This window comes from Nannospalax galili, unplaced genomic scaffold (assembly GCF_000622305.1).
Source record: "Nannospalax galili isolate Female #2095 unplaced genomic scaffold, S.galili_v1.0 scaffold206, whole genome shotgun sequence".
Lineage (NCBI taxonomy): Eukaryota > Metazoa > Chordata > Mammalia > Rodentia > Spalacidae > Nannospalax > Nannospalax galili.
In genome coordinates this window covers 6,103,590-6,129,479 of record NW_008358101.1, presented here as the reverse complement: position 1 = coordinate 6,129,479, position 25,890 = coordinate 6,103,590, and the positions used below count along the sequence as shown (strand labels likewise).

The window sequence follows — 25,890 nt, the reverse complement described above, 5'->3', positions numbered from 1 at the left end:
GTAGGCCCCCAAGATGATTTGCTCTCCCCCGTATGAAATACAAAGGTGCTTCCAAAGTGTTTGGTGGCTGTGGCATGGAGTGCTTATACGTGTGTGTGTGTGTGTGTGTGTGTGAGAGAGAGAGAGAGAGAGAGAGAGAGAGAGAGAGAGAATTTCATCTGAGTTGAAACGTTGTGTCATAAAGGGAAACTCTTAAGATTCAGGATGTTCTAAAAGGAGGTGAAACATTCTAGCCTGCAGGAAGGACTAAAGGTGTTTGTTCTAAAGGGAGGTAAAGCTTTCCATCTTGGAGGGAAGCTTATTAAGACTCAGGAAGTAAAAAACTCTAAAGGTTCAGAAAGTCCCTGAAGCTGACCAGATTCAATAGGCCCTTCCTTTCTCAGGGTTACAGGAAGGTGTGCCAAGACACCTCAGACCGGTCAAAGCTGCCTAGAAGAGGATCAGCCCAAATGAGCTGCCTGGAAGAGACACTCTCCAACGTGTGGAGCTGCCTGTCTTTCACCAGCTGTCACCCATGCTGGGATGGGCTTTTGGTGATGCAGCTGTCTGAGTCATTTCTGCTCCTGTAAGTAACTTTCCACCCATACTCTTTTAAGTAATCTCAGTAAACTCATTGGTTCACAAAGTTGGACTTTACTTTGGTCTGACATTGACTCCCTATTTGGGGTTAGTAGATGTTTGTTCACACAAACAACCTTTTAACAAGTTTTTTGGCATTGGTGTCATTCATAGGAAATGGTGCCAGAGCCTGTTCTATTGAAATAAGCTGTCAACCAGAGAACAATTATTACTTTTCAGTTTAGAAATAGAAAAAAAAAAGGCAGGGAAACTGTAATTGTGTTCTTTACAGAGCATTAAATAGTTTTTTTTAAATTACGAAATTGGAAGTTCTGAGAACTTTAAAAGGTAATTCTAGAAATCGTCATAAAGCCTCCCCAGCTTGGAGATTTATAAAACTGCCAGAACGACAGGCCAGAGATAGAAGAAGAAGCAGTGCTTGGGGTCAAATCAGATACCTGGGGCCCGAATACAGATGGGGCTTTTGAGATTTGATTTGAAGAGAGAGATCAAAGTGAGGACCATGATTTCCTATCCAGCCGGCAATTGCATGGACATGCTCTCCGCTAAGCCTGAGAGACCTTTATCGTGGAGGAATGGATTCCAGGAGGACAGAGCTGCAGATATCTGGCTGTTTCCACTACTGTAAATCACACTGAAATCTGTCACAGCTGGCAACCCAAGGGTAGCTCCCAGCTTCTCTGAAATATCCTGGGAATTGTCTAGAGTACTTTAACTAAGAAGATCCTACCCAAAGTGTTTGGTTCAAAGAATTTATTACACCCAAGAACACAAGCAATGAAGATAAAGCTGATTAAAGAGAGGATGTATAAGAAACAATTGTATCACCTGAATAAAAGATAAATCAACTGTAAAAATGTCATTCATGCTTTGGGTAACAATAAAAGAAAAGAAATAAACCTGTGGCTATAAAATATGTGCATGCTTATTTTCCGAATGCACAGTGACAAAAAAATTAATTCAAAATCAGACTTGGAATGAATCTAACCACTATGTTGCATCATCTGACCACTACAGACTTGGTTCTGAGCATACATTATTAGTACTTTGCACCATGTGTGCCAACACACCAGTCAGTACCAACAAATGCTACTGGAAACACCTCAGCTCAGATTCAAGACCACTGTATGTTGTGAATTGCTGTACAAAGTTTTCTGCTCTTATAGAAGCGTAATGATTTAATTACAGTAATGAAATCCTTTTAATATTTTCCTTCCAACATCCCTTAGCACACAAGTATCAAACTAGTATATCTTTGGATTCTCTTATGTTGCACTGTTTGATTGTAAAAATTGCTCTTTGAGTTGCTGACTTGAATTTCATTTTAAAAATTATTAAATTAATTTTGACTTCAAATGAGGATGGAGTTTCCAACAATTTCCAAAATGGCCCCAAACAGGTTTCTGTTATTTTGTACTATGCATTTATGTAGTGATGTTCCTAGCACCAATGATCATAAAATACTGATCAATTCTGAAAGATGGTGAAGATCCTCTGTGTTCTGCAGTACCAATATCCAGCCAAGAGTTAATTCTTCATGTAAAAATAAACATGCACATTCACCTCATTACCGTTCAGATTTGTTTTTTCTTTAATGAATGGTAAAATTATATATATACCAAAGAATTATTTTTAATTTTTTGGATTTATTTACTTTTATTTTTATGTGTATGCGTGTTTTGATGTACGTAAGTACATCCATGTCGTACAATGCCTGCAGAAGGCAGCAGAGGGCACCGAACCCCTGGAACTGGAGTTACAGACAGTTGTTAGCTGTTATGTGGGTTCTGGGAACTGAATCCCGGTCCTCTGCAAGACCAATGAGTGCTCTTAACCATGGAGCCATCTCTCCAATTTAAAAGAATTCTTTTAAAATAAATTCATCTATGATTTATTATCAGTAAATGCTTAATTTGTAAACGTATTTTATATATCTATATACCTGAGGGGGTCACATAAAAATTTCTCAGGTAGAAGACAGTCACAAATGGAAAGTGTTTAAAAAGTCCTGATTTAACTTATACTAGATTGCTTCACTCTGCTTAGGTACTGTTCAGTCTGAGGTTTTGTGTGTGTGTGTGTGTTCATGTGTATTTGTTTGCTTGTTGCCTGTGTTACTATATTAGAACACAGACCCATGAGTTGTCAATGCCAAACAGTGCTTACCATGTAGCAGTTACTTAAGAAGGATTTTTAAAAAATATTTTATTTATTATTTTCATTTGTATGTGTGTATTGCCTGCCTGTAGGTAAGTGCACCTGTGTAGTGCAATGCCCGTGGTGGACAGAAGAGGCTGTCATATCCCCTGGAACTGGAGTTACGGGCAGTTGTTAGCTGCCATGTGGGTGCTGGGATTCAAACCTGGGTCTTCTGCAAGAACAGCTAGTGTTCTTAACTGCTGAGCCATAAGAAAGATTTCTTTTAATGGAATAAAAAGTTGCCTACTACATTATCCCCTGGGAACTCAATGGCAAGCTTTTTACAAGGTGGCTCAGAGGGGATAGGCTTGAGGAGTTTGTAGGGGAGGTGATGGGAAGCCTGGACTGTAGCAGTGTTTACTCAGAGCTTCCCACAGCCAGGCACTGGAACCCTTCTCATATGTCATGCCACCTAATTGACTCTTGGAACACGAGTCATAAGTCAGATCCAGTATACCTGACTCTAAACTGCGTATACTTTCTGTCTCTCATGTTACCTTTCCGAGGAGATGAAGGCCAGGGAATGTATCAACTATGAGCTGTCAGAGCAATACTGAGCAAACTTCATGTGCTCTGTGCCACTTACCTCCACCCCTTCCTTTTTCCTAAGGTACTCCTTCCAGTATACACATAGCAAACACCCAGGAAAGGGAGCAGTGACCTTCTATAAAGAATAAACCTGAGGACAGTGGGTGTGTAACTCACCCATCGTCACATGCCCTACCCCCAGCACACCCTTGGGACATAGCAGGGCCTAGATGAATACATACTGAGTGAGTTGACCATCACAATGTAATGTCAATACTAAGTATGGGTAGCTAAGTGCTCTTTTAGGGCACAGGCATGACACATTTGTGGCAGTGATCAATGAGTGTGAGGACAAGGATCATATGTAAAGGAGGGGATTTGAAAAAAGAGCTATCCTCGCTTAACAACAGGTGCCGCATCAGTGACTCTGGTTTCTTTGTATTTTAGACTATGACAAGATGGTTTTGTTTTAATTTGGCTGAGAACATTAGAATTAAGAAATACTGAGTCTAATCTCTGGGCACTTAAAGATCTCACCTTTCCCCATCACTGTTTAAGGCAAAAAGACATTTCATAGAGATCTAGCAAACTCCAGGAGAAATTCCCCATTGCTACCCCCAAATCCAATTGTAGAACTTGCTCTTATTTCTTTGTGAAGCTACTTGCTTAAATCCCACAATTTATGAGGAGAAAAGCAAAAATATAATGCTTAGAACATTCTTAAAGTAGCAATTTCTAGCTAGTAAAAAAGCACTTACTGGCTTTCCTGAGGGTCCTTCTGGTCCAGGAAAACCTATATCTCCAACAGGTCCTCTTTCACCCTATAAATGTATCCCAAGAAAAAATTAGTTGTTAAAAATGTTTTAAGAGGGCTGGTAAGTACCACAACAGGATATGTGCTAGGAATGTGGCAGTAACTTACCAGCTCCCCTGGAGCTCCTGGAGGGCCTGGGCTGCCAGGTTTTCCCTAGTTAAGCAAATCACAGAGAAATGTTAGGAGCCATATCACTGATACCATGTGTTCTTCCCTCCCACATAAGAGTTTAAAGGGCAACCGGGGTATCTCTCTAATCAAGATAACAATCCCACCAGACACAATGCAGGGGTATGCTAAACTACAAAGCCTGTAAGGCACAGACTAGAGAATTGGTAAGGGTGGGAGGGCAGGACATTTTCAAACATGTTAAAACAATTATTGGAAATCCTTCTTATGACTTTTTTTTTTTTTCAGGCAGCTCTTCATTACTCTAGGGGGAGGAATAATAAAGAAGGTTGGAGAAGTTTTTGCCAGATTTTGAGTTATATCGTGAGTTGGTAGTAAGATAACTGAAAAAAAAGGTTTTATTTGAAAAGCTGTGTTTGGCTATAAAAGAAGATACTGGTGTCTTCCAATACTTCATGGCTTGAAGGACTAAGAAATGGGAGACCTTGGTAGAGAAAGACCACAGGGAGTTATGGAATCATGGTTGTTATGGTTTGAATGTGAAATGTCCCTTACAGATTCATGTATTTTCAGTACTTGTTCCACAGTTGACACTGGTTTGGGAAATTGTGGAACCCTTGAGACTGTGGTCTAGCTAGCAGAAAAGGGCTGCTGGGGGGTATCCTGGAAGGTGACACCCACTTTTAGTTCCTGCCTGCACTTACTGCTTCCTGATCTTCCAACAAGTGAATCAGCTACAGTGTAAGCTCCTTTTGCCACTGACTGAGCCTCTCCAGCTGCCATGTGTTTCCCCTGTGGGGCTATATAGCCTATGAACTGAGAGTCCTAAGCGGCCTCTATCAAGTATTTTGTCACCGTGATGAGAAAAGTAGGGAACACAGACTGGTAGTAAAATGATCAAGTGTCCAGACCAAGCTTACAGTGTCACTGCTGGAAGAGCCACGTCCTACTCTATGGGCCAGCCATGACTGGGAAAGATATTGTGGGGATCTGAGTGAGAAGCTGGGAGTTTAGATAAAAAAGAATGGCCCTTCCATCCACTTGCTTTGGAATTCTGGGAAGAGGGCACTCCAACCCCAGCTACCCAAAGGAGCTGCTGAAGTTTTTGTGGTCATGAACTGGAAGATGGGTTAGAGTCAAGAAGGTCAATATCCAGAGAGTCTTGGCATGGGACCCAAGGGAGTATGGAGTGCTCACTCATTAAGAGCTAAGGAAAGGGATCCAGGGACACTGGTGGAAGGCCACAGCATTCCCAAATGTAGATGGTACTAGGAAAGAACTATAAGAGCCTATGGGGCGGGGGGCGGGGAGGGAGGGGGGACTGGAGACATGACTCAGCAGTTAAGAACACTGACTGCTCTTGCAGAGGACAGGGGTTCGATTCCCGGCACCCACATGGTGGCTACGAACCATCCTTAACTCCAGTTCCAGGGGAATCCGAATCCTTTTTCTGTCCTCCCGCAGCATTGCATGACACGGGTGCACTCACATACATACAGGCAATACACTCGTATACATAAAATAAAAATAATAAATAAAATATTGAAAAAAAAGCCCATAGGAGAGCACTCTAGACAATGTCCCCATCTAGCATGGGGCACTAGCAAAAGGATAAATGGTCTCTTATTCACACTTAGAGATGCTCCCTCCTGCATACCCACAGGAGGTAAAATCCTCAGAGAGGGGGAGGAAAGACATTCTGGAGCCTTGCATAGCCCTGAATATACTGGAAAAACTGGTCCATTCTAGGAGGAGCAGGATTACATCTGTGGACCTCCATTGAGTAGACATGGTATGTCCAAGTGGCTCCAACCTGTCTTTGACTATAATAATCATCTCAAAAGTTCTTATAGTAGTAGAATAGACATAAGAAAAAAACCTTCCATGTAGCCATTTTACAGTGTATAACCCAGCAACACTGAATGCATTTGTACTGACATGTCAGATAGCCACCATCACTATTTCTAGGCCCTCTTAACTCTTATTTTCTAAGGACGCATTAAAATAAACCAAATGTATATTTTAAATTGCACAGTAGCATATTTGCAGTGGGTCCAGTTTTTATTCTTCCCTGATTCTGTAGTTGTCACTGCTCTTAATTAAGAGACACAGGTAGCCGGGAATGGTGGCACATGCCTTTAATCCCAGCACTCAGGAGGCAGAGGCAGGCAGATCTCTGTGAGTTTGAGGCCAGCCTGGTCTCCATGGTGAATCCAGAAAGCTGGGGCTACAGGGAGACCCTGTCTCAAAAAGACCGAAAAAAAAAAAAAAAGTAAAAGTAAAAGTATCAGATCTTAGGTCTCCAAATAGATGTCTGATATTTCAATCATGTTACGTATTTCAAAGATATCTCTTGAATTGCTTATATAGACTATCACATGTTTTATACGTTCACTTGTATGGAGTAAAATTTCTTTGAAGGCAGACTTAATTGACAGTAATAGCAAAAATTATTTTGAAGCCACAGTTGTTGAACGCAGTGGGACAGTGAGCTTTCTTGTATCACGGGGAGGCAGAACAGGATGCTAATGCAAGGAAACAGGTTGAAAAGGCACTCAATACAATTCCAGAAACAGAGTTCCAAAATGATAGTGTGTGTAGGGGGGTGAGGGGATGGGTTGTGAGATTGTGTGATGTCTACTTTCAAAAAAAAAAACTTCCTTCCTTTTATAAAAATTCTGCAGAGATTGCTAGAAATAATATTTTTCATTTTTCACCTTTACTGTCATGCAAATCTAGACAACATCGGTAAAGGAGGCCATTCTCTGTAAAGGATACAGATTATGGTTAGGGTTTTATTGTTTGACTTAGTTAAATGTGTTTCTGCAGAGGTGCTGAATGTCTCTGGGGATGGGATGATGGTAGATGTTGCTGGGTGGCAGTTGGAGGCTTTGGGTGGTATAGAGTGGTGCTGGGTGGTGTTGAGTGTGGGCAGGTGTGGGGTGAGGTTGAAAACAGGGCCCTTTCTTCTCTTTATCATGTCCCTATGTCTCAAACACAGTTTCCACTGACTTTCCTTTAATGTGCTTCTGGACATCCCCTGCAGGGGCACCTGGCAGGAGGATAAATGGCCTCTTATTCAGAAAGCATGGCTACAAAATTTTAATTAGGGCATCATGAATGAAGATAAGAATTATCCCAAGGGCTCAGAGAAATGATTTCAACCTTTCCTGGAGCTCTTCCTATTCATTTGGAAAGACCTTGATGAGATTAAAACGTTTGACACCAGAGAGCAACAAAAATGACTGAGAGCATGGAAGGGCTAGTTTACGAGGGAACATTAGCAGCAATAAAGCTCTGCTAATAACACTGGGTGAAGGGAGAAGCCGGCCAGATTGCAGTTTAATATGAGGAGTCTGAGGTACATGCCCTGGGATGAGGACTCAGCCTTTAGAAGATTGAGAAACCTTGAAATATGACAGGAATAGAGATATAAAAAGATGAGTTTTCAGAGCTGTACACACATACTAATGTACAGTGTCATGGGTAACTGGATTTCCTGTCTCACTATGAAAGGAAAGCCCTTGGGAAGAATAAAAAAAGACTAGAAGGAAGAAAAAGGTGAAAATAAAGATCAGAACAATCTTGAATTGGAAGAGGGACAGTAGTTTCAGCTTTCAATTGGAGGCTCCAGGTCACTGCTGCCACGAGAGTCCATTTGTGGAGTACCGAGCCCCTCTTGATTGCTAGCCACAGACTGCTCATGGAGAGAACCATTTACCTGTGAAACCAACATGAGATGGAACAAACTCACCGATATGCCTGCTACTCCTGGGGGACCTGCTGGGCCTCGATCTCCCTGTTGGGATTAAAATGAAAATGGCTACTTATAGTGACATCTATAGACTCTTTTTTTGGGGGGGGTCTTTTTTGAGACAGGGTCTCCCAGTAGCCCCAGCTGGTCTGGAACTCACTATGTAGACTAGGCTGGCCTTGAACTCACAGAGATATGCCTGCCTCCAAGTGCTGGGATTAAAGGCGTGCACCACCACATCCAGCAACATCTATAGACTCTTATAAAATCTGTTTAAAATAATAATTTGGATTTGGTCAAACTTTCATTTGAACCTAATAAACTCCATCAATATTAATGGGTATGAAGAAAGAGGGGCAGAAAATTAATAAAATGAACATATAATTCAACCTATTATATAATTTCTTCCTCAAAAAAACCCCAACAAAGTGATTAATAGTCTTAATAAAAATGTATTCATGTTATCCCTGTGACCTATTTTTAGGATAGGATGTGACCATATATATTTATAGATAAAATGAGTCAACATTTAAAATTCTATACATAATAAAAATCATTACTATGATTTGAAAGATTAAGCACATCAAACATCTTCTAAAAAGCTTTCCTTATACTTAGCTCACTGAATGTAGGGTTGGAATAAAAAGATCCAGAGCTAAAGATTTGTGTTCTTCTCATTTGACCAATCAGAAGATCTCTTTAACTGGCCTGAAAAACAGGTAACTTAGTTGCTTTTCAGGAGGGAATGTGATATTTTGGATACAACTGTCAATGCTATAGGTGCTTGTGGTTATATATGGGATAATAAAATGGCAATTTTGTTGGACAGAGCCAACATTAAAAAAATTTCATAACTTCACTTAAGGACACAAAAGAAGACTTGATGAAATGAAAATATAGAGAGCGTAAGATGATGCTTATAAAGGTGTCATTGTTGCCCAGGCTAATTTATAAACTTAATGCAATTGTTATATAGCTGCTATTTAATTTAAAAAATTAGCATTAACTTGAGGTAATAAGTGAGAGGATGTAAGGAAAATTAAAAGAATAATAGATATTAACAATGCCAATATTTAAGCTCATGATAAAGTTATCATTGAAAATGATGGGGTACTGACATAAGCTTGATATAAGTTTGTCAAGGAAATATGAAATAAATCTCAGAAATAGATCTCAGTATTTATGATAGGATTTTTAGTAAAGGAAGTGAAGTAATACAAATAGGGCTGATAATTGAATAATTTCTTTATATTATAGTTCATGTAAGTTCCTCATATATATGTAAAAATAAAACAATATGAATGTTCATAAAAGAGTGAGCAGAATCTACTAGTGACCATCTGATCTTGGTTGAAAATGAAAGTAAACATTGTTACTTGTGTATATAAAAGCCAAAGAAGAAATAAAAATAGCTTTAGATTTGACTGCAATAATGTATTTATAGTAAGATTCAAATTGAAAATGAAAAGCAAAGACCAATTAGGATAAAAACTTCAACATAGCCGGGTGTGGTGGCACATGCCTTTAATTCCAGCACTTGGGAGGCAGAGGCAGGCGGATCCTCTGTGAGTTCGAGGCCAGCCAGGTCTACAGAGTGAGTTCCAGGCAGCTGGAGCTACAGGGAGACCCTGTCTCAAAAAGACTGAAACAAGAACAACAACAACAACAACAACAACAAAACCATATAGATAAAAACAAAATCATTAGGATATAAAACCCTTGTTAAAACAAATCTAATAAAAAATAAACAATATATGATTGAACTCATGTAGAAAGGTTTGATTGCATAAATGTGGATAATTTAACAATGATTATCAGACCAGAGTGTAGGGAGAAGGAGGAACAGGGAGAGATTGGTCAGGCAATGCAAAGTTGAGATAGAAACACGTGGTGTTCTGTTGCACTGTAGACTGACAATGGTTGATGATAATTGTTTATTTCTAAATAACTAGAAGATTTTTAATGTTCTCATTATTAAAAATGATCAATGCTGGAGGGGTGATGGAATGATAAAATAACTCTGATACAGAAACATCATTGTTTACTGCAAAATTATTGTCAATTAAAATTTAAAAAGAAAAATGGGGGGGCTGGAGAGATGTCTCGGTGGATAACAGCACTGGCTGCTCTTGCAAAGGACCCGGATTCAGTTCCCAGCACCCACACGGCAACTAACAACCATCTCTAACTCCAGTTTCAGGGGATCCAATGTCCTCTTCTGGCCTCTGTAGGCATTGCAAGCATGGGTGCACTTATACGTATGCAGGAAAAACAGTCATACATGTAAAATAAAAATAAAATTTAAAATTTAAAGAAGAAAAAGAAAGATTGGAAAAGGGTATGAACAGGAAATTCTCATATGTTTTCATCTTGAATATACTATAAGTTTTCAATCAGTGGAAACATTTATATATCTGATAAATATTAATGTTAAGAGACCTCCAATGTTGAGGAGGACCCTCATTTTCCTGAATCTCTGTCCCCTAATCATCTTGCCTCATAGTCTCATAGTTACACCTGAGATGTAGCTGTAAAAATATCCACAACCTCTCCAGAGTCTTAGTTTCATGTTCCAACTTTTGACCACTATATTCCATCATAACTCATTCCTTTGGTACCTGGATCCCAAGTCCTCCAATCCACTGAAGGCTCAAAGTTTTCATTACACTTCAATCTCTGCGTAGCCTGTTTCTTTTGTGCCTGGTTAAAATTCCATCATCATTTGTTTTCATTCCTGCCTGGTGTGCACCACTAACTTCTTTCCTCTGTATTTGCATTTAAGTACTCACTCATGGGCAAAACCAGAGCACTATTCAAAACCATTCCTCTACTGCACTATATCTTCACCTGGAAGTGTGTAATTGGCTGAAGAAACTCATACATGATTGAAATGACTGATCTGACTTCACTTAATGACCATAAATCTCAATGGTGCCCTGTGGGTTGCCAAGCTATGACCCTTTTTTGACTCCTGAACTTTCTTTCTACTAAGAGGCCCTTCTTCTTAAATCTCCAACCTCTCTTTCTTACTCATTCCCAGATAGTAATATTGCTTATTCCACCTCTGAGAAGATGTAAGTAATTAGAGAACAGCTTTTAGACCCTTTTGGAGTCCTCCTACATGTCAACATCTTGTATACTTTCACACCTGTTTAAGATCTCAATTTATGGACATCTCTTTTAGCTACTTAAAGACAGAATTGCAGCAACTCCTCTCCATCAGTACCCCATAATGTCATTCCTACCGGATCTTTCCATCAGCATACAAGCAATTTGATATTTCTATGCTCTTAAATCTGATCATGAGCCAGGTGTGGCAGTGCACACCTTTAATTCCAGCACTCAGAAGGCAGAGGCAGGTGTTTCTCTAGAATTCAAGGCTGTTCTAGTCTATATAGTAAGTTCCAGGCCAGTCAGGGCCACAAAGTGAGGTCATATCTCAAGAAGCCAAACCAAATCAAATAAAATCAAACAAAAACCCTGACTGGCTTCCTCTAGAATCCTCTAGTTCATTTCTTTCCTCTTCAGCAAAACTCCTTTTGCATAATTTATACTGTATTTTGACTTTTTCCTCATTCTCCCTTAAATCCATTCAACTCCAGCAATTGCTTCTACCAATTTAGTGAAACAGTGATTTATTTGTTCAAGGTCATCCAAGGACTAGTGTATCCCTAAAAATCCAATAGTCAATACTTGGACATCCCACTTGACCTCACCCCCTACTTGGCCTGTCTGCAGTGTCTGACATGGGAAATCCTTTTCTTCTCCTTAACTTATCATTTTCCTTTGGCTTCCAGAACATACTCCCCTACCATTAGACTCTCTTTTTGTTCCTCCTTTTCTTCTTGATCTCCTAATGTAGGAGAGCTTCAGGGTTTAGTCCTTGATCTCTTTCTCTTTTTAGAACTGTCATTTTCTCTTTGTCATCTTGTCCTGTCTCCTGGCTTCAAGGTACATTTATGTGCATAAAACAGTCAGATTTATATCTCCACTAAGATCTCTTCTGCATATTTCTGTTTTAAAAAATTATTATTATCTTTATTTTTGTGTGTGAGTGTATTGCCTGCATGTATTTACATACGTGTACCCATGTCATGCAGAGAAGAGGGCATCAGATCCCTCGGAACTGGAACTGGAGTTATGGGAGGTTGTTGGCCACCATGTATGTGCTGGGCATCGATCCCAGGTCCTCTGCAGGAGCAGCCAGTTCTCTTAACTGCTGAGCCATCTCTCCAGCCTATGAGCTGCCTATTTCTGCGTCCCATTGCTTATGCCTTACCTCCACCTTGTTGACTAGTAACTATCTCCAAATGAGCTCTCCTACAAAATTAAACACCTGGCAAATCCCACTCCTCCATGTAGACTCAGCTTAGTCTTCCTCATTTCAGTTCATGACCACCCATCATGCCAGTAGCTCAGTCATGAAGCTTGGAACCTTTCTTGATGCCTCTTTATTTCTTTTTTTCTTTTAAAAATATTTTATTTATTATTTTTATTTTATGTGTATGCGTGTACTGCCTGCATGTAGGTAAGTGCACCCATGTCGTTCAATGCCTGTGGAGGATTTTGAGCCAACATTATTCCCACTTAAATACTGGAATGGTCTGGGCTGTAGTTTGTATTTTAAGTGTCTCCCAAAGTCCCATGTGTTGAAGGCTTAGTCACCAGTCTATGGTGCTATTGAAAGATGGCAGGAACTTTAGTAGGTGACACCTCATGGAAGGAAGCCAGGCCATTGCAGGTGTGACCTTGAGGGGTATTGGAATCCTAGACCCTTCTTTCTTCTCTTTCTTGACTTCCTTGCACCATATGCCTCTGCCATACTTCCCCACCAAAGCTCCCCAAAGCAAAGGGCCAGCTGATAGACTGAAACCTCTCAAACTGTAAGCTGAAATAACCGTGTTCCCTTTTTTATAGGTATTTGTTATAGTGATGGAAGGCTGAGTAATAGTCTTCCAGCTGGCTTTTTTTGCTTCACTTTGCTTCAACTGCAAGCTCTGTCTTCATTCTGTTCAGAAACCACCAGTGACTGTGTTTCAACTCAGCATCAAAGGTGAAGTCTTTAACAATAGCTTATGAGCTTTTGTTGGTGCTTATCCAACTCCCTGCTTTGAAGCAGGAGTTTACTTATTTTATAATACCTCACTTAGCCATGATCAGTCTACTAGTCACAAGCTCGCTAGACAATTCTCATCAAACTACAGGGCTTAGAAGCTTATCTCAGTCTCTTATTTCCCTTTCACCAAACACATAACTAAGAATCTGCAGACAACAGTGCACCTCCAATGGTCATTCTTTGAGCAGTACTTCTCTCTGTGTTGAGGCCATTTCTCTCCCCTGCTTCTCAGACCTCATATCTAAAACTTCTCCATTCACTATTCACTCACCTGTTCTCCCTGGAGGTGGTAGGATATCTCCTGTCTCAAGGCTGTTTCCTCCACCTGGACATTCTTTCTTCACCTTGAGAGATTTGGGTAACTCTCCTTCACCTCCTTCAAGTCATTACTTGACTCTTGCCTCAAGAACCACCCTGCCCAGGAGCATTCCTGTTACTCTTTAACCTGTTCTACTGCCTCTTTATTTCTGTAGTATTTACCCATAACATGGATTATTTTTTCTTATTATGCTTACTTGTTTAGTTTCTGTATTCCCTCTGTAGAAGGTAAGTCCCATAAGAACAGATGCCCATTTGTTTAGTTCCCTCAAGCGGTTCCTGGCACAATAGCATGTACTTAACACATTTTTGAATATTGAATAAACATATTTCTAACTGCTGTGCTTACCTTTACACCAGGAAATCCTTCTAGACCTGGCAATCCCATTGCACCAGGCTCGCCCTATAAAATAGGAAAATAAAAAATGCAACAGCAGTGATCAAAAGGTTTATAAGAATTAGTTTTAAAAGTAAAGGTATTTTTCCTAAAATCCCATTCAACACAGATTTGTAATTTAGCAAGCAAATGTATCCTCTATTTTCAAGCATTTGGTATATGAAAATAGTTTGGGAATAAAAACTAGTCTCCAAAGAGGTATAAGTATACTCTCTGATTAATTATTTTTATTCTGATTAAGAATCTAATTAGGATGAATTCCTCTTAGTACATTAATAACTCCAATTTCAGGAAGAATTAGAATGAAAAGCCGGACTTTAATAAAGTTTGCCAATTTGTGAGACACCTGGGGCAGCTAGCTGTACCAGATGATGAGATTTAACTCTTAACTCTTTGGATGAAGATGGGACTCTCAAAGCGGAACATGGCATCCTTCACATGCATTGTAAATGCTTAGGAGGATCTCCTTAGGAGCAGCATCCTCAATAATTCAAAGTCACCGTTCAAGGTGGTAGGCACTGGCCCGGAGAGATGGCTCAGAGGTTAAGAACACTGACTACTCTTGCAGAGGACCCAGGTTTGAGTCCCAGCACCCACATGGCAGCTAAAAACCATCTGTAACTCCAGTTCCAGGGGAATCTGACACTTCTGACCTCCCTGGGCATTGCACAACACGGGTGCACTTACACAAATGCAGGCAATATGTTCATACACATAAAATAATAATTTTTTAAAAAAGGTGATAGGTATTAAAAAGGGATAGATAAGCATTAAAAAACTTTACATATTCTATTGCATGGTCCAAGACTGTAGGTCTTCAAGGAACACATTTGGAAAAAACTATGTAGAAAAGAAGCTATGATTTGAACAGATAAACATGGTTTTTCACCAAAGAAAGGGTTAAAGTGGGGAGTTACTCGATAATTTCTTGTGAATGAATTACTGTTAACTGAAAATATTTTCTTAGGTCACTAGATGCTTTAAATAAAATCATATAGAAAAGTGAGCTTTCAAATTGTGTTCTCTATAAGTATTTTTTGGACACATGATATTAATCTGCTTCAAGAACGTTACTAAGGCTCTAACATCTATTATTATTTTATTTCAGACCACTTAACAAGCAAGCATATGACTTGGTACTTTTTATGCTTCAGAAATCTTTTTAAATATGCACTAATATTTAATAGGTCAATCATAATTAAAAAATAAAAGAATGTTCAGATTCTATTCCGTATAAGTTTGTGTGAAGGAGGCTTTGAGTTACTAACAAATAGGATACATTCTGATTCTTTATTGACACTTTCAATAGTCCTTCTGTAGGATAGGAGAAGTATTCAATCAATCAATGAATCAATCAATGGAATTTTCTTGAGAACAAAGAGTAATTAAATATTTAGTTAAAAATCATATATATTGAATGCCAAGAAAGAAATTGTTTCAGAAGATAGAAAATTCAATTAAAGGTAATTTTTTCCCTATAAAAGTTTATTCAGCAGATCTATTATTGCCACGTGTTGAGTCTTGAATGTTAATGTCCCCCTGCAAGTCAAGGGTTCAAGGTTTGGTCTCCAATGTGGCAGCATTCAGGAATGGGGCCATATCAGGGAACGCATTATAGATTTATACCTTAATGGCTTGACCGGGGGAGCTTTGTTTAAAAGAAAGCTCCCTCTTTGCTTCCTGTCGCCATGAGATGAGCAACTTTGTTTCATGAAGTCTCTCTGACTTGATATCCTGCCTCACCACAAGCCCCAAAGCAATAGAACAGCTGAGTATGGACTGAAACCCCTAAAACTGCTAATCAAAGCGATTTACTCCTTCTAAATTGTTTCTCTCAAGTATTCTGTCACAGTGACACAAAGCTGACTTAACATGTCACTGAACCTGAAGGATTCTGGGGGAGTGCACTTCCCTACCCACCCCACGATGGCTGTTCAACTTTGTGCTCTGTAACACACAATTCTCCTCTGGCTATTTCTATGTCATGGAGTATTGTTTTCCATTCAGGGGAAAAGGTGGGAGATGATTGGAATTGCATGTGGGTGTTGATATAGGACCCAAAGGAATGTCATGTTTTCTCCCCCAGATAAGCCTGAATGTTTATACAACATTTAATTTCATGATTCCCTATTTTGTTTTGTTTTTGTTTCTCTCATAATTCACAACTTTAAAAGCAGAGAATACCCTGCAATTAGGTTTTATTCTTTTCTCTCTTGCAACTAAGAAATATGGGGCCTTATTTTTCAAATTTTATTCAAGCGTATCTTCACTTTTGTTGCTAGCCATTTTACAGTGCCAGTGAATTGTAATTTGCCACTTAGTATAATATTTTTAAAATGTTCTCACCTATATGCAATTTTTTTAACATAAGAGCTTGAAAGAATGTTCTAGAAAAGTCAGTGAGATGTCTAGATGCACTTATGTGACTCAGAGGGGCTGTTCTTCCAGCATATGAAAGAGAACTACCAGGGAGTTTTTATCAACATGATGAAAGAAAATTGAAATAATATTGAGCAATGTAGGGGGCTGCAGAGATGGCTCAGTGGTTAACAGCATGTTTAACTCTTGTAGAGGACCAGAGTTTAGTTCCCAGCACCAATATCAGGTGGCTCACAATAGCTCCTAGAGCTCCAGGGGCTTGGATACCTTCTTCTGGCCTCCATAGGCACCTGCCACATTGTACACACACACACACACACACACACACACACACACACACACACACACGTAATTAAAAAAAATTTAAAAAACCAAAATATTTTAAAAACAAGCAATATAGTTCTAAATGACAGAAATATGTATATTAGCTTAAAAAGTTACAAAGGGTGCTATCAATTATAAAACAAAGGAAATATATATAACTTACTTAGATTTCAGAATCTAGTACTAGAGTTGAAATAATGACTTTAGGTTAAAGACTTTGACTGTTAATATATACCACCCAGTAACAAAGATAACCTCTTTAATAAATCTTTTGAAAATATATTTAGATATAAAAAAGTTACGTTTCATGGTTTCTTTTCTGGTTTAACAGTTATTCATACAATTTTACCAACTTGTATTATAATAAAAGGACTTGAAATTTTTTTCTCATAGCCTATGTGAAAAAAAAGCCTATGTCAGTGTTACGAGCCTTTTGAGTTTCAGTTCTCTACTCAGGTTAAAAGGATGTACAAATGGAACTGGAGGATGGACTAGAAGCTTGAAAAGAACATGACAGGGGAAAAATGCCAGGGGTTAAAGGGAATCTAATTGAATTTGGCAGAACTTTTGCAGCAAGGCTCCATGGTTGAGAAAGATGCTGAGAACAATTATCATCCTTTGGGCGGCTGGAGGACACGCTCTCCTTCCTTGCTGAGTGTTAACATCCTGATATATTCCACTCAATAAGCAGGTTATGACAGTCTGCATTCCCTGCAGAATAATTGCCCAAGACATGCAAAGCAAATAAACAGTCCTTTCCCCTTTTTTTTTTGTTGGTGAGATGTCAGACATATTAAGGAATTTCTCCCCCTAAGTATTTCTTTTTCACAAGCTACTTAAAATTGAATCAGTCATCAAAAGAAGGCTATTAGAAGGAAGTGTTCCATTTATCAAGAGCTTCATATGTGCCTTCCTACACCACAGGATGATTTTTAAAACCCACTGATGGAAAGAGTTGATCCTTAGGGGCATGGACCGCATCAGTACTAATGCATCTTTAAAAATAACACATTACTGGTGTTTCTTTACTTGCACACTTGCCTCTGACACCTTAACTGATATATACCTAAGAAGGCAGGCCATCTTAACAAAAACCTATTTTCTAAGTAACACAAACCATGTGAAAATACATACCGCTGGACCAGGATCTCCTTTTGGGCCCTGGAAGAAAAATACAGAGAGTTGTTTAAAAACAGTGAATAAAGCAAAATTACAGAATTGGAAGAATTTCCCTTAAATAGATATAAGGAGGACAAATGTTTTGCTTTTGCTACAGTTTGGGTTTTGTATAAGATTGAGGCATGTAATTTGGGTAGTGGAAAGATGGCTCAGTGGTTAAGAGTGCATTTTGCTCTTCCAAAGGACTAGAGTTCAGGTACTCAGCACCCAGGTCTGAAAGCCTGTATTCTAGTTCTAAGGGATTCGATGCCCTGTTCTGCGTCTGCAGGCGCTACACTCACATGCACATACCCACATGCAGACATACACATGTACACATCATCAAAAATAAATCTAAAGAAACATGATTTGGTACAACTCCCATGAACATGGTTATTTGGACATTGATTTAATTCTTAGGTTAACACTGAAAAAATTGTGACACTGGTATGTGAAACATTTCCCATTTTTATAGCATTGTGCATTTTCCCTATTTTATTATAGTTAGTTTCACTTATTTTCTATTGCTGTAAAATTTGGTTATATTTGTGACATGCATTTTTCAATGAACTTGAGTGTTTTTTCTCTTTCTAGCATTATGGTGTTCCAGCTAAGCACATTTAAAGATAAACAGCTTTACTCACTGGGGGACCAGGTGGCCCTGGATAACTGGGAACGCTCACTCCTCCCTTCAAAAGAAGAAGAAGAAGAAAAAAAAAACAAAACATGAGATGAATTTATAGAAACCTGCAACTGGAAAATGACTTTCAATAATTACAAATGGAAATACCTGGATTTTATATAGACTGCTCATGCCACTGCCTTCATTAAACGGGATGCCCTTAGGAAAGAAACGAGATGCAAAATGACTGTAGTACTTATTAGTCCTGAACGTCAATCATTTTACTGAATGATATTCTTCCTACTCTTTTTACATTAAAAAGTTTTTTTTCTATTCTATTTTTAAAAGTGACTTTAATACTGTAAGCTAAATACCAAAATGTTTCCATTTGTAGCATCTTCAAAAGAGCATAGGAGAGAAATAAAAGGGATTGCAAGGTAGAGCTGGAGTACATGGATGCTTTCACTTGGGGTTTGAATAATGTGCAGGTTTAGCAGATGAGACACTAATGCATTCAGAGGAAAAATATTATTTGCTCATTAAAATTCAGTTTCTGAATAGCCCATTTACTCTGTTTACAGCCTGCTAACCTGCAGGTTATCATGTGGTAGTGCTGATGAAGATGTGAATAGGGAACAATTTGGCTACTGCAAAGTGATGTTTTTCCAAGTCTCTTCATACCAAATAGAAAATTGAGGTAAATGGTAGGATGACTTCATTCATAAGCTTGTGTGGATGTTTCTACAAAAACATCTTTAAAACAATGAGGGACCAGAACTTCCTTTAAAAAAAAGGACACAAAAAACCAAAAACAACTTCATATGGAAATATCAAGTCCCTTAGTAAGCAACACTTAAGGAGAACACAATCTGCAATCTGGAAATATTACACATTTAGCATTTAGGACAAACCCCATATGAAACTTTTAGTGTGGAAACTATTTGAATTATTTAAAAGGATAAAATCCTTAGTATCAATGAACGTGTGCTTTTTGGGCATTTTTCCACATTCAGCAGCAAAATTAAAGAAGCTATTGTTACATTATTGTCTTGGGATAGTGGGGGCAGAGGTGCTCAGCTAATACAATTTGCCTGCACCTTCAAAAGAGTGATGGAAGAAAATGCTCCGTCTGCTTATTCTTTTATCATTTCTTCATTCATAACTAGATATGTGCTCTTTTTAGTATGTTATACAACCCCAAAAGATGTAAGACACTTCTGAGAAAGTTCCCAGAGAAGATACATAATCTGCCTTGAAAAATGAATGATTTAGAAGAATTCAGACAGAAGAGGAAGATTTCTTAATCCCACAATAAAACCATAGGTCCCTCTATTGATCTCACGATATATTTGCTGTTTTTCACTGGGGACAGGAGCAGATTTTAAAATCTGAACTCGACGAATTTTCTGTCTTGTTTCTTTGTCAAGGAAGGTAGAAACAGATGAACAGGTTTAAGAAAACAGAGAGACAAGCACCTAATTTATGTGCAAACCAGTAACTGAACACAGACTAATAACATATCTTGTTTTTTTTTCTGAAAGCCACTGTTAGATATTGCCCTTCTCTAGTAAGTTTAAATTCTCGAGTGGTAGTGTAGAAAATAACAATGAATCTGGATCTTGGCTCAGCTGTGATTCCAGCATGGCCCCACATGAGGGCAGACTTGCCACAGAGAGAGGCACCTCTGCTCTCCAGAGCCTCCCTGAGTGCTCATCTGTCTAGATGACCAGGGCAAACATCACTACTCTTGTGCATTTTGCACACTTAGTGGTATATAATAGAATTTCTTCATGCATCAGACAACATTTATGGGATTGAACACACAGCATTTAAAAAACCAAACTGCACTGCCAGAAAAGATCTCCTTTTAAAGCCCTTTTATTTTCTCTAAAGGTTTATGGCGGTCAAATCAGGAAACAGAGTGTCAGGACATACATGATGCGTCTGGAGTCCATGGGAGGAAAGCCCATAGTCTACAAATCTGAGCACTGCAGGTTGTGGCTAAGCTGATTATTCTAATGCTGCATTGCCTGTCATTTACACACACACACACACACACACACACACACACACACACACACACACACAAAACGCAGATCTGACTTGTGAGTGATAAAAACCTGAAGGACATGGATGTTAAGTGCTCAACCTTACTCACAGGTGGTCCAGGAGGTCCAGGTTTCCCAGGGGGTCCCTCGCTGCCCTACAAAGAGATACAGGGGTCAAAATCAATGGCATGGACTTTTAAACCCAAGATTATGAACCAGATTGTGCTTGCTCCAAAAGCCACCTTCTGAAATCACTATGGCTTGCCACTTTGTTTTCATCTCGCAGTCTTCTGCTTAGTTTTCTCCTTCACCCAGTAAAATACATTTTTTTTCTACCCCAGGACAGTGAACGCCTCTGTGCAAGTGTCATTTAGATCCTCGCTGTGTGAACTCTAAATGAAGCTCATTTTTCACTGGAGCTAGACTAGCAGGTGACCCTGTTCTGGGCTTTGAGTGCAGTTGGAGGGTTTGTCGTCCTACACGTGGGTGGGGGGCAGAGTTGGTATGTGCAGGTGGTGGACTCTGTGACTGTGGCTGTCTGGATTAGCCTTCACTTCTAGTCTCACCTCCACCATCTTCATGTCTTTATAAACAGAAAGAAGTCTATAAATTTGACCAAGACAGGAAATCACAACCTATGTCATGTCTGTCTGTTAATATAAAACTCCACAACTAAGTGACAGGTGTCTTGCTGAATAGAAGTGACTGTGGTATGTACAATTTAAATAGCCTTAGGTTTCCACTTACAGGAGAAGCAAAGTAAAAACTGAAAATTTGAAAAATGGATTCAAATTGAAACTCAAAAAATGACTTTTACAAAGTATAGAATACTTATCGACCCACAATAAGCAATCATTGCAATTCCTTTGCTTTTTGGACAGTTGTTCCTATAACTGTGCATTGCTTTTAGGATAGTGTCTTCCTAAAATCTTTTAAGTCCTATTATTTCATAGAAAGGAAACACATGATTAATTGAAAAAGCATCCAGAGGGACTAAAATACAATGTCCAAGAATTTTGAAGGACGTTAGTCCATTTCCAAAATTTGCTTGCAGATTTTTTTCAATATTCATCCATTTTTTGTCAACGAAAGAAAGCATCATAAAATAATATATTTGTTAATAAAAAACCATCTGTAAAGTTTCTCATGCGATGTATTGCCAGAGAATGTGTGACACTGAGCTAATGTGTGTTGTATCTTTTCTCAAACTGCTTTGATGGTGGCTATTTCCTCAAGACATGCTCTGTTATGCTGACTGCTGGCAAAGACCTTCATAGAATTATGTCATAGTTCTCATGAGTCAACAAACAGTATGTGCCTATTGAAAAGACTTCTTTTTTTCTCCTGGCAATTAAAAGTCATATTTTCATTCTCAGTCATGCCCCCAAGCTCATCTCAGTGTGGAATTTCCATTAACTTCAAAGGCCAGTCTAGGAATGAATAATTTTCATAGAGAACAGAGAAAAAAAGGCTGGTGGTGCTGGGCAAGATTCTTGGGGTATTAACATAAAAAAGTATTGAGGCTCTCTAGAATAAGCATATTGTTTCCTTTAAATGTTGGGTGTTTTGCTCCTTGATGTCATCATGTTCCATTTTTCAGGGAACTGGTATCCTGACAAGTGGATGGAAGATACTTAAGTTCATGTGGCCCCGTAATTCTTATTTCCCTAATCTGAATAGTTTTGATTATTTCACCTATTTGTTGCCTGTGCCTAGACTAACACTCTAATGCCACTTTAGATCTGAAACCAGGAAAGCCAGTTCAGCCTTCCTGCCTGATATTCCTCTGCAGCTGGTCCTCTCTTCCAACCACACTACCACATTTGTCCAAATGTCACTGTTAATCTTCACTGTCAGTTTGCTGAAATTTAGAATCACCATGGAAACACACCTCTTGGTGTGTGAGGGTTTGTATTCCTCAGAGGTTCTGGTTCCTCCAAGGAACAGGGCCTACTGTGGAGAATTGACTGTGGAGAGTTAGCCACGAAAGAAGGGGCTTGTGGTGCCATCTGGGGACTGGAGCTGCGAGCCACCAGGAGTATGCGGTGTGAGGAAAGCGCAGTAGCCAGGGGTACTCAAGAACAGAATGGCCTGACATTTATGGACCTGGGGCGAGACTGCTGACCCCTGAGGTGTGGGTGAAAGCTAGTGCTGACTATGGGTGTGCCACAGGAGTGATCTGATACGGCGGGCTCTGAGCCGCAGCACAGAGCTTTGTGGCACAGAGCTGAGAGGCACGGAGCTAGGCACTGGGTGCTTGTTTCTTTGTAAGTCACTCCCCAACGATAATAATAAATGCACATAAAGATATGTTATATGGTTTTCCTGATAGCGCAAGACACCCAGAGAGAACTCTGGCGACGGTTCTTCCAGAAAAGTTTAACAGAACAGGGAAGTAGGGGTATCATCATCACATGGGCTGGAGTTCCATTTGAATAAGTGGGCAGAGATCCAGTGTTCATCTCTCTCTGCTTCTTGACTGCAGTTACAATGTGGCCTCAAGATCCTGCCACCATGACTTCCCACTGTGATGGACTGCATCCTTGAACTGTGAGCTCAAATAAACCCTTCCTTAAGATGTTTTCTCAGAGCAATGAGAAAAATACTAATAGACTCTTCTTCCCAGAAAGCATGTTTCCTAGTGAGTTCTCACTGTGAACTTCCAAGAAAAGCATTTCCAGACTGTCTCACAAGCCCTTCCATTATTGTTCCTTGTCCTGATGGTCAGCAAGGCATCTGGAGTCAGGGAACTCATTGTTATCAGCATGTTTATGCCTTCCATCCCAAAATTTACAGGGTGAATCCTAACTTGAAGGGTGATGCATTAGAAGTGTGGCCTTTGGGAGACGATCAAAGAAGCCCAAGAGAGCTTAGCTTCCTTTGAAATACATGCGAACATGTTTATAAGTTGCCATCTGTGAACAAGAAAGCAGGCCCCACCAACCACTGAAAATGCCAGCCCTTTGGTTGGGGACCTTTCAGGCTCTGGACTAGTGAGAGATAGATGCTGCTTATGAGCCAATTTATAACATTTTGTTATAAAAGCTTAAATAAACTGAGACTGCATGCAGCTATAGCTGCATCTTCCTGATACAAACTAGCTTACTGCATCTCTTTAGGCAGCTCTGCCCATCCACCCTTCTGCGCAGATGGATATTGAATGTAGTTTGGACCTTTGCTATATGACACTAATATTCTAGTCTTTCCTCTGAACACATATCCTGTGTTCAAAACAATGTTTACACTAACATCTTTCCAAGTCCATGAACAGCCACTTCCTGACATCATTCTTGTAGGCTATAATTTGTTCCCCCAGTAAATGGTCAAATCCTGTCCCTAGACCAAGCCCCGTTTTTGTCTGTACCTTGTCACCTTTTGCTCCGGTTGGACCTGGGTGTCCAGTTCTTCCCATTAATCCCTGTGAAACAGAAAACCAAGTTTGTTAAAGAGGCAACAACTAAATGGGCAAAAGGTATTGGAAGGTGGTTGCTAAAACTTACGTGTTTCAAAGGTCATTTAATCCTAATTAAATCAGTTCTATGAGCTTATATTTCTTCAGGTTGATATAGCAGCTGTATCCTGCTGATAAGCCCTTGGAAGAGTAAAATTTATATTTGTGGTCCCTTTTTCACCTTGGTCAACCACATTTAATGACCTTAATTGGAACGTTTTGATACATTTTAAGAATTTAGTCTTGCTGTTTAAATGGCAATTTACATAACATTATGTCTTTCTAAATGAGGTATAATTTTGGTAGTGATCAACATTTTAAATACTCAAAGACTCAGCAGAATTAACAATGTGCATATTGAGTTATGTGATCTGCATTTTGCCAGCGGAAAATGAAATTTAATTTCAATTCTTTGAGAATAGAGCTAGCAATAATTTTCATGGCTCCATGCATAGTTCTTTTCATGTTTTAACTTTACTGCATAATTACAGTCAGGTTTGTTCTGCACACTGAGGTACGAACATAAAGGATAAACTTTTTATTATATTAAACCCATGACTCAAAACATTATGGAATCGTTACATTCCTACTTGAGTGATAGAAAATTTTACTTGTATAGGAACTTTAAGAAGGGGGATAGAGATGTTCAGACATCAATTGAATGGAGTGGTTAGATTTCACAAGTGAAAATGTATTATTTGGGACAAACTTATACAGACATTATTTGTTTATCTGAAACTTAAGTGCAATTGTGTATCCTGTGTTTTATCTGGCAATTGAACTTTAGGATTGCTTAGAATTAAACTCTAAATAAGCAATTGGGTTTGGCAGGTTGGACAAGAAAATAGATTCTCTTCCAGGAAAACAAGATAACCCAAAGGCCACCTTGCTGTGTTTGAGGTGCAGCAAAGCCTTGACTAAAACAGAGTTTTTAAGTTCTCATATAGAAATATAACAAATTATATCTGATCATAATTGGCTCATCCTTTTTCTTTAGAAAATTCTCAGCTTGTGTTGCCATTTGAATATCTCTTGTAAGGTTAGTAACAAAATTTGTAACTAAAAGGAGAATGTTTATGTACATCTAATTCTATTGCCATAGAGCAGTAGATTAAGAAAAGACTGTGGTTTGGTAAATTCTGACAGTTCTCCAGGACACTGATCAGGCTTAACTAATCCTAGATGAAAGTCGGAGGTGTTGGGTGAGGCTACCTTCCTAGACTGGATGATCTACACAGAAGCAGAGAACAAGACATGGATTTAAAAAAAATTATTTATTATTTTTATTTTATGTGTATGCATGTATTGCCTGTATGTAGGTAAGTGCACCTGTGTCGTGCAATGCCCGCAGAGGTCAGAAGAGGCTGTTGGATCCCCTGGGACTGGAGTTACAGACAGTTGTTAGCTGCCATGTGGGTGCTGGGATCCAAACCTGGGTCTTCTGCAAGAACAACCAGTGTTCTTAACCTCTGGGCCATCTCTCCAGCCCCAAGACATGGATCTTAATGCACCTTGAATTGTCCCAGCTGTGAGGTTGAGCATCTAAGTGAATACTTACAGGGGGTCCAGTCGGGCCTGGAGCTCCTGAGATTCCCGGACCTCCTTGAAGACCCTAGAAAAGAAATAGTTTCTACCATAAAATTTATTGTAGGGAACAAACTATTTTACTACTGAAAATTAATCATAGAATTTAGCTAACCAAAAAACATGATGTATGTCATGTACACAGGTCGACTTTCAGAGTAAGAATGATGAGCTAAATGGCCAAAACATGGAGTCAGCACCAAACATAACTGAATCTGGTGATATGTAGAGCATTCCTGATCTTACATAGTTACTCTATGAGCAGAAGCATCACTGAGAATTCTGTACTGCTGAAGTATAGAAATTCAAACTTCAGGTCTGTATAATGCCATAGGAGAAATATATGATCATACCAAAGCTTCATTCAGCTACTGAGTGGTAAAATAGAATGTTTTATGATATATTTAGTTTAGATGTTCAGTTCATTTGAAGAAGAAATTAGTCTCTGATGCTTTTATGTTATGTATTGAAATTAAGGTATTTCCCACTC

The 25,890-nt window shown here is 39.1% G+C and overlaps 1 protein-coding gene across 1 annotated transcript in view; it reads right to left on the bottom strand.

Annotated features, from left to right (window-relative positions):
• The window catches only part of Col19a1 (collagen type XIX alpha 1 chain), a 409,660-nt gene that overhangs the window by 25,072 nt on the left and 358,698 nt on the right, over positions 1–25,890 (bottom strand). The window contains exons 35-44 of the mRNA XM_008856281.2: positions 25,375–25,428; positions 23,730–23,783; positions 20,476–20,520; positions 18,486–18,536; positions 18,340–18,384; positions 17,672–17,698; positions 13,787–13,840; positions 8,004–8,048; positions 4,229–4,273; positions 4,065–4,127 (exon numbers count right to left, since the gene is read on the bottom strand). Of these exons, the coding sequence (XP_008854503.1) occupies positions 4,065–4,127; positions 4,229–4,273; positions 8,004–8,048; positions 13,787–13,840; positions 17,672–17,698; positions 18,340–18,384; positions 18,486–18,536; positions 20,476–20,520; positions 23,730–23,783; positions 25,375–25,428 (483 nt within the window). The remainder of the gene's footprint in view (positions 1–4,064; positions 4,128–4,228; positions 4,274–8,003; positions 8,049–13,786; positions 13,841–17,671; positions 17,699–18,339; positions 18,385–18,485; positions 18,537–20,475; positions 20,521–23,729; positions 23,784–25,374; positions 25,429–25,890) is intronic.